Raw genomic sequence first — 9,578 nt, 5'->3', positions numbered from 1 at the left:
GGCGGTTTCCCGGACAGGTATTAGCTTAAGCCAGGACTAGGCCTTAGTTAAATTATATTTAGGTCGTTTTTACAAACATACCTTAAAAACGAACAGTAATTGTGTGCATCTTAAGACAAAACATGGCACGGATATATTTTAAGATGTGTTAGTGCAAGCAGTTTTCAGTTACTGTAAGACAGCTCAAACATTTATTTTAGTCTGGGACTAGCCTAAACCCTGTCTGAGAAACTACTCCATAATGTATTACTACTTTTATGTTTGGTCTTATGTGGTCTTTCTGTCAGATAATTATGTTTTCTATTTATTGTTTTGTATTCATCACATGCAAAAATACTAAATGTGGGAATCAAAGAGTTCCAATCAACAAACCCGCTAAATTATTTCATCAAATATCTAGCACGATTTGTCTAAATGTTCTTTCCACTTCTTATTGTGAGTTTAATAGCTTTCTGTCTGAGGTGTGTCACAAGAATCCAAACCAGAAGCACTTCAACCAATAGAATGCGTTTGTTTAGAAAGTATAAATAGAGGCAGGTTTAGTCAGCAGACAGTCTCCTCCAACCACATTAAGAATAACTGCAGGTAAGTATAGTTCTAATGCAACGTAAATATATTTTAATACACTTTGTATTAAATATTTACTAATGAGCAAACACCTAATCTATGTCCTTAAGATTCTTAGTGCTGAACAGTAACTTCTTCCAAAATGCTGCATGTGATTGTTGTTCTCGCTGGACTTTGCACAATGGGCATGGCTATGCGTAAGTATTCGACTGCTCTACTCTCAACTTACTACCCAACATGCAAAATCTAATTTTTACGTTATCCAATGTTCAAAGAACATTGAAGCTTTATTAATGTATGTATGTATCTTAAGAAATGAAATTGGGTGGGTGCATGTGCACCTATTATAATAAGAATTTTGAACAAAAGCATTTCTAATATCTTTGAAATGTAATAGTTATTAATTATATCCTGTCCTGTATAAGTATTTAAGCCAATGAGAGAAGTTCAAGCACAGCCTGGCATTGTGGCATTTTCAAAGCCACTTTTAAAAGATATTTAACACACAGACTTACAGCAGTTCATTTCTCTTTCAGCTTTACCTGATTTTTACTCGTACTCACCTGAAGCTGGTGGTGGCACTGGAGTGATGTATTCCACTGCACATGAGGGCCACATCACTGGAATCAGAATCTGGGAGTATGCTAGTGCATACATTGGAGGGTAAGTTATCCCGCAACCCACATGATACGATTTTATGACTATACAAGTGCTTTGGTTCATCTTACAATATTTCATAAGGTTTGTGATCACTCTGCTATATATTGATGATAAACCCTATCTCTTTAGGATCCAACTGAGATATGATGGCAACTGGACAGACCTGGTTTGTGTAAATTCTGGCACTCCCATGGAAATGCTGCTAGTTGAGGATGAATTCATCGTTCAGGTCTCTGGAAAGCATGACTCGGGTTACATCTTTGAGCTAATGTTTGTAACTAATCATGGGAGATCTTTTAAAGTGGGGCAGCCTTCAGGCACATCATTTCACCTCTTCCCAACACACGATGGAAGTGAACTACGTTTCCTAAGTGGTCGACATAATGGATGGGGCATCACGTCCATCGCGGCCCACTGGGCTGTTTACAGCAGTGACAACAGTGTAACCCCTTGAAGCACAGTCAAGAAAGACAGTTCAGCCTTTTTTCTGCCAACATATACAGTGCATGATCCACCATTGTTAATGCATTAGTGAGATTATTTTTCAACATGATATTTAGCCAATGATTTCTTAATTTTACCCTATGCTATGTGTCCTTTGAAATAAACTTTGTACCACTTTGTCTTGTCTGACCTTATTTGTCTTGCTTTAACCTTTATAAGTGTAAATAATAAATTATGTGTCATACATTTATTTATTTGTATTTAAGTAAGGAATAATGTACAGTAAAGTTTGCTATTGACTTTAAGCCTTAAGAAACAAATTCCAAATGAGACGAGGTCTTAGAATGTCATGACAGACTAACCAGAATCGAGCATTCCATACAAATATAACAGTGGCGTAACAATATTTTGCAAAATTTTTTAACATGTACTGTACCAACTGTTTTTTTTTCATTTCTATCTATGAATTAGTGATTTATTTACAAGGCTAAAAACAATCATTTTGGGACAGTAACTTTTGTTTTATTATAAATTGCTTAATGTCAAATGATATTTTGTGATTTTGTTACTCTTTTAAAGGATGTGATATTAAATAATGAAGTCATCTGTACCTTGCAATAGCTGAGTGTGAGAATTTAAATGTGAAAACACTGAAAAGAAACTAGTATTAGGAAGTGTTTTGAAAGAATTAGGAATCAATTAATTTCAACACTTCAGAACAGCCTATTGTTATGCAACAACGTGGAATGTCAAAGTACAAATAAAAAAATAATAATGATGGTTGCACCTAATGAAAATGTCAAATATCAATATTTAGTGGACATATAAACATCAATAAACATAAGCAGATATCAGTCCCAGCAAAATGTAACCTGTACGATATAAAAGAGCTTTTCTTAATTTTATTACAGTAAACATTATAATAATGTTATAATGCACACATTTCAGTTTTATTTCATATTTAATATATACATATTTCTAAAGATGAGGAACGGCAGAACACAGACTAGACAAATAAAAAATATTTAACCAGCAGTCAAGTATAAATAGAGGTTAACAGGCCAGTCACTGGTCTGACCAATATCAACCACAGCAGAAGGGTAATAACAGTGCTTTTTTATTTATTTTAATTTTACTTCATGTATTTATTTAAATGCCACAGTTGGTAGAGTTTTGTCTTAGCAGTGCAAATGTTTGATTCGTAGAGAACACATAAAACATTTTTTCAAAGTCTTTCAAATGCATGAAAGTACATATGAATTAGTTGCTATTCAACAGCTAGAGCAAGTTTTTCATATACAGGGATCAGAGTTTGGGAATACTCTGGCAGTTATATGGGTAAAATTTGCTCAGATAGCCATTATCCTTTATGGACCTTCAGAAGGAGATGAAAAAGGTAAGGATTTTCTTTTCATTAAGTTCATAAGTCATTGAACATTAATGACATATTGACAGATCATTCAATCATATTTCACACTATTAATCAAATACCATCAAAAATAGTTTGATAAAAAACAAATGAAGTAACAGTGAATTGTTGTCACATGTTCGGTTTAAGGAATACTTTTCTGCACATGTGCCAGGTGTTGTCATGAATTCCAATACATTCCATCTTAGGTATGTATGTCATATGACACAAAAACACTAACCAACAGAAGAGGTTTGACAAACAGGAGAGTATAAAAACACAAAGACCAGCATACAGTCTTGTCAACAATCAACCAGGCTCAACTACAGGTATAGATTAAAGTCTCATATTTCTGTAACAATGTAACCAAGTGCTTTTTTGTCTTTGTCTATTTTAATGTCTTTGTTTTTGCCCTTTGATTCATGTCATGTTATTATTATTTGATAATGAGACTATTGAGGCAGTGTTTTTTTTCATGGGTATGTAACAATAACACAGATCACATCTATTTCCACATTCTAATGTTTAAAATTATTGTGTATTTTTGCACATGCCCTGTTCATCCAAAGAGCTGCAAAGCAATTTGCAAAGAAAGTCACTTCATCAGAGCATGGTTAGGGACAGTGGAAATCATTGATTTAATCATTATATTACGTAGACTGGAATAAATTTAAATACAAATAAAGTGCTAATAACCACATGTTAATTTCGGTTCCCTTTAGATTCTAAGAGTGCACTGGACAACAATTTTTTGAAAATGCTGCATCTTATTCTGGTTCTTGCTGGAGTTTTTTCAGTGGGCACGGCTATGCGTGAGTATAAATCATTATTTATAAACGGGTCATATGGCGCTAACACGTGTTTTTCTGTGTCTTTGGTGTGTTATAAGTTGCCCATGCATGTATTAGACACATACATTTTCAAAAATTAAAGTGTCGGAACAAAAGATGCATTCTATCTAAAAGCGAATGCTCACCCAGACCTGCCTGAAACACCTTGTGTAACCACCCCCCCCCACAAATCTACGTCAGTTCGTGGTATGATTTGACTAAGACCGCCCAAATGTATACGCAAGTAAGGTGGGCGTACCTGTCAGCACAACTGCTTTGGAACCTGATGTTCCAAATATGGTAAGAGGCGTTACATTTCCATCACACGCTTGCAGTATTCGACCAATCACTACGCACTGGTTAACTGGCCAATCATAGCACAACTCGCTTTTCAGAGAGATGAGCTTTGTTAAAAATCTGCGCGTTTCAGAGAGGCGGGGCAAAGAGGAGATATAAACATGCACGGTATGTGGAAAATACAGCGTTTGTTAACCTTAAATCGTGGATACACATTGCATTACATCTAAAACAAACCATAACATTCGTTTTAGCCGTGTCATTTGACCCCTTTAAAAATATGGTGTAACCATTCTTTACCATTTAAAGGGTATTAATAATTACTAAAAGTCCATAATAACTACATAATAATATAACACAGGAGTGTGAATAGACCAAGACAAGTCCATTGTCCATTTTATTATCCCGATCAGAAAAATGTATAGTGTTACCTGGAAGTTAGCTTGGTTAGTCCAGCATAGGCAAATCCTATTATAATAATAAGAATCATTTTATTTATTTATAGAGTATATATTATTATCTATCTGATTTTTCTGTTTTACTTGCTGCAGAATAGCACGGTCCCAAAAGCATAATAAGGTAGTTAAACCCATAGACATATTTATTACATCTATTGTAAAAACGATTGTATGAATCATCTTAGACCTATGGGCCGTTTTCCAAAAATAGTAGGCCTATACTTGAAAATTGTCCTAGATGGAGCAGTGCTCTAAAGTGCATCGTAAGGAGACGAGGTCACCTGGAGGACAACCGGCAAATTGCCCCTACACTTTTAAAAATAGCCGTAAAAATAGGGCACAATATACTGTATTAATATGAAGGAATTTTCCGTGTTCATTTTTACAGTTGTTTTACCTGTATTTTACAGTTTGCACTGCATTCATTTGCATTTTAGCATTAATGGAAATGTCCGTAAAATAAAGGAAAATGTACTGGTAATTTTCTGCCAGTACTTTATCTGTTTTTTACGGGATTTTTTTTACAGTGTATACTTTAGACTTGAACATAATTTATAAAATGTACATATACTTTATAAACATAAATATATGGCTTGCACTGCATAGGAGTGCCTCCATGATATGCATCCACAACTTCACGTACTACATAATCATGATGGAAACGTCACCCAGTGTTTGCGAGTGTGGAGAAAGAAGTTTAAAAGTTTATAAAATGTTTGTTTTTTATTTGTTTGAATTAATGTGAAATAGAAGAAAAAATTGAAAAATTAAAATAAATGACTGAACAAATTAAAGTAAGAAAGGAGAAAGGTCCGTGTATCATCTGATCATTTTATTATTCCATTCAATATAACAAACGGAAAAAGAAAAAAAACAGTCGATATTTCGTTTTTCCGTTTTTCTGTATGCACAAAAATAAAAAAAACGATGTTTTTCTTCTTATTTCAGCTTGAAACGGGAAATCCAATAAATAAATAAACCAAAACGAAATAACGACCCTAATTATAGGTTTTTCATTTTTGGGTGATTTTGCAAGGATTTCTGCGCGCGCAGGCGCACTGTGTGAGCGCGGCAGCGCGCCTAGAGCTCTTCACGAATCTCGCGATCGATCAGTTATCATTTACAATGGCTTCACTCGAGCTGTACATGTTTCACATTCATCAAATGTTTATTAATAATATGACATATCACGAGATGTTGGAAAAGAGGCCATGCTCTCTGGGGAACACTGCAACATTATTATGGTCCCTCCGTGAGGTACAGGCTCTGGCATGTTACCTAAAAACAGTAGCCTAATGTAAAAAAATCTGCATAATGGAAATTATTGCCTACATAGACATAGGCACATGACTACAATCATTTGGCAGTTTACTTGGTTAATTTAGCTAAAACTGATGTAATGTAATAGTGCAAATGACTAGCCTACACAAAAACCACACAGTTTCAACACAAACTGAACATCTTTTATGAATTACTCTATAGCAGGACAGTAGTTTTAGCTGGGGGAACCTAATGAACTCGGTTGAGTGATGTTACGGGGGGAGGGGCTGTTCGCATCACATAACTTCTAAATTACAAAAGTAATTTATGGATTTACACCTTTGCTGCTGCAAGCCAGCTGTGGCTACTTAATCGTTTACTTAAATTTCACATATTAAAAGCAATAATGCTAACAAACTTCGACTGTAAGCTCTGGAAAGTATTGTATGTGAACGTTAGGCATTGTTCAATATATATATTTGAAATATTTTTCACCGTCATGTCCTCCTCTCTCAGTGTGACTCTTTTAGTGGGAGTGAAAAGTACAAACAAAGCATATGCAAATACATTCATTTCCATTTCGAGCTTCGCAAGTTCGCACGCACTTGATCCCGGTAAGCCGCTGTACATTGGGCATGCGCAATGCGTGCGCGCGCAGAAGACCCTGGGAAAACACCCAAAAATGAAAAACCTATAATTAGGGTCGTTATTTCATTTTGGTTTATTTATTTATTGGATTTCCCTTTTAAAGCTGAAATAAGAAGAAAAACATCGTTTTTTTTTATTTTTTGTGCATACGGAAAAACGAAATATCGACTGTTTTTTTCTTTTTCCGTCTGTTATATTGAATGGAATAATCAAATGATCAGATGATACACGGACCGAGAAAGTATATTGAAATTAGTTGATGGATAAAATAGGATAAATGCTTGTTGCTGCTGCATATCAGGGAGAGTAAAAAAAGGTTATGTTTAAGAGAAATGTTATGAGATGAAAACGGTATCTACCACAAATGCACAGAAAAGATCCGCACTCGTGCACCGCATTCCACAGGCATGCATCAGAATGTGTCACGGTCTTGACCACCTCTGTCTGCTTCCCGGTGTTCTCTATAGACTGATTTCACTTGCTGCGCGTCCCAATTCGCCTACTTATACTATGCACTAAAAGTATGTACTGTTTTTGTTATGGAAAAGTATATACATTTTAGTGTGTAGCAAAACAACATGCACACACTGGGACACTCGACAACTGTCAAATGATTTAAAATGATTTCTACATGATTTTAAGAGGTAAAAAGTTGGTTACTTTCTACCCTAAACAATTCCAAAAGAGTTAAACAAATATAAAACATTTTGCCTTACTGTTTTAAAACGTTTAAAAATCACTAAACACTTGTAAACCTATTTACAAAATATGCTTGCTAAGATTCAAAAAACGTGACACAAATTGTAAACTGTTAACATTTAAACACCACATATTTGATTAAATGTGCAGCTGTGGCCGTTTATTCAAATAACAAGCTGTGTCTCGTTTCGGAAGGCTGCGTCCTCCGGAGGTCTCCGGAGCGTAGCCTACGTTACATCCCTACCAGTTGTGACATTTGTAGGTTCGTTATTCCCAGATAACAACCAATCAAAACTGATAACACACGGTAACCCGGATGAAGCAAATTATTTTGACAGGTTTTTTGACTATTTTAATGTAAATATGTCTTTTAATAACGATATGATATATGACATTATATTTACAAATGATTAAACCAAATTTCCTGTTCGTGACATTTGAACGTCGTTTCTTACATTTAAACCGAAAGTAAACCCCTCCTTCTCCTCGGACTCCACGCTCATAGGAGTTGCCAGTTACTTACAGGAGTGTAATGGAAAGCATCAACTCTTACATTGTAAGTTTATCAGATAATTTCTAGGTTTGCAGTGGTTTTGTTGTTTGCAAACATAACTCAATCAGCAGCTCGTTTCAGAGGTTGCGTCCGCTGGAGGTCGCAGAACGGGCCATGTTGCTGTATATACAAGTTTGACAGAGCTTTTACATCCATTATATAATGTTTAACTGCATTCAAGAACAAATCACCAAAACCAAACAACTTAATAGAGCATCTGCAATTCAGAACGTCTGTCCTCGATGGTGACGTCACATACAATAAAGAGTTCGCCTCAAGAGGGCGCAAGCCAGCTAAAGTAAAGGGCTGCCTGTTAAAAAATATCATATAAAATGTGCATGTTATCTGAGCAGGACTGACAAGACAGGTTTAAAAATCAAACCATGCAGGATATTGTGCCTACGTATTAGATAATGAAACCAGATTTAATATATATAATAATAATATATACTTATACTGGATAGATTGCTATTAAAGCACATAAACAGATTTGTTGAACACTCCTTCTTTCAGCTTTACCTGACTTTTACTCATACTCACCTGCTGCTGGGGACGGCTCTGGAAGTTCATATTCCACTGCACACGAGGGTCACATTACTGGTATCCGAGTCTGGGAGTACACTAGTTGGTACATTAGTGGGTAAGCTCACTTACGCATCACAATGGGATACTGACCATATAGGGTGAAATTATGCTTGATAGGAAGATAAATGTTTAAAGCTTTTATTGTAAGGAATATAGATTGATGATATTAAAGACTTTCTCAAAACCATTTGTTGGCAGGTCCATATACCACAGTTCTGTTTATGTTCTGTATTTTAAGCATCTTATTCCTTAATGTTTGGGGTCATATGCACACCTCATATGTATATCTGTACAGATTTCAGCTGAGATACAACAGTAACTGGACAGACATGGTTGGAGTAAATTACGGCAATCTAATGGAGATGACGCTGCTCGACAATGAATTCATCGTTCAGGTCTCTGGAAAGCACGACTATGGTTACTATGGTTACATCTTTCAGCTCATCTTTGTCACTAATCACGGGCGCATGTTTAAAGTGGGACAGCCTTCAGGCACCTCATTTAACTTCTACCCCACCCATGATGGAAGTGAACTACGTTTCCTAAGTGGTCGACAGAATGGACAAGGTATCACCTCTATTGGAGCTCACTGGGCTGTTTATTACCCCAGTGCAACAGATGAGGGCGGTACTGGTGCAGCTCAGCCTTAAAATGACTAGTTTGTCTTGTCCAATGCAAAACAGCTACAAACACTCTTTTTTGTTTGTTTATTTTAGCGCATACCAAATGTGACCCTGGACGACAAAACCAAGTCAATTTTTAGAAATTGAGATTTTTACATCATCTGAAAGCTGAAGAAATAAACTGGCGGAACAACAACTATTTACAATGCTGGAATCTGAGGGTGCAAAAAAATCAAAATACTGAGAAAATCGCCTTTGAAGTTGTTAATCTGAGGCACTGTAGCAGGCCATCCACTCACAAAAATAAAGTTTTTATACATATACAGTAGGAAATTTATAAAATATCTTCATGGAACATGATCTTTACTTAATATCCTAATGGTTTTTGGCAAAAAGAAAAATCGTTAATTTTTACCCATACCATGTATTTTTGCCGATTACTAAAAATGTTCCCGTGCTACTTAAGACTGGTTTTGTTGTCCAGGGTCACAAATGTGTTCTACATAGATACATTTCGATCTAAATAAACATGTATGAGCAACACTA

At 35.6% G+C, this 9,578-nt stretch overlaps 2 protein-coding genes across 2 annotated transcripts; both read left to right on the top strand.

Annotated features, from left to right (window-relative positions):
* The first annotated feature begins 539 nt into the window (after positions 1-539).
* LOC130558200 (zymogen granule membrane protein 16-like) lies at positions 540-1,848 on the top strand. Its single transcript, XM_057340486.1, has 4 exons — positions 540-585; positions 678-764; positions 1,104-1,230; positions 1,357-1,848. Exons 2-4 carry the CDS (start codon positions 710-712, stop codon positions 1,679-1,681), a joined length of 507 nt encoding a protein of 168 aa, XP_057196469.1. The 5' UTR covers positions 540-585; positions 678-709; the 3' UTR covers positions 1,682-1,848.
* A 1,482-nt stretch (positions 1,849-3,330) lies between these two features.
* LOC130557976 (zymogen granule membrane protein 16-like) lies at positions 3,331-9,578 on the top strand. The gene is made up of 4 exons (XM_057340148.1): positions 3,331-3,408; positions 3,802-3,891; positions 8,338-8,464; positions 8,705-9,578. The coding sequence occupies exons 2-4, from the start codon at positions 3,837-3,839 to the stop codon at positions 9,057-9,059; spliced, it is 537 nt and encodes a 178-aa protein (XP_057196131.1). The 5' UTR covers positions 3,331-3,408; positions 3,802-3,836; the 3' UTR covers positions 9,060-9,578.

The sequence above is a fragment of the Triplophysa rosa genome, linkage group LG8 (genome assembly GCF_024868665.1).
Source record: "Triplophysa rosa linkage group LG8, Trosa_1v2, whole genome shotgun sequence".
Lineage (NCBI taxonomy): Eukaryota > Metazoa > Chordata > Actinopteri > Cypriniformes > Nemacheilidae > Triplophysa > Triplophysa rosa.
This window is presented reverse-complemented; position numbering and strand designations above follow the sequence as displayed.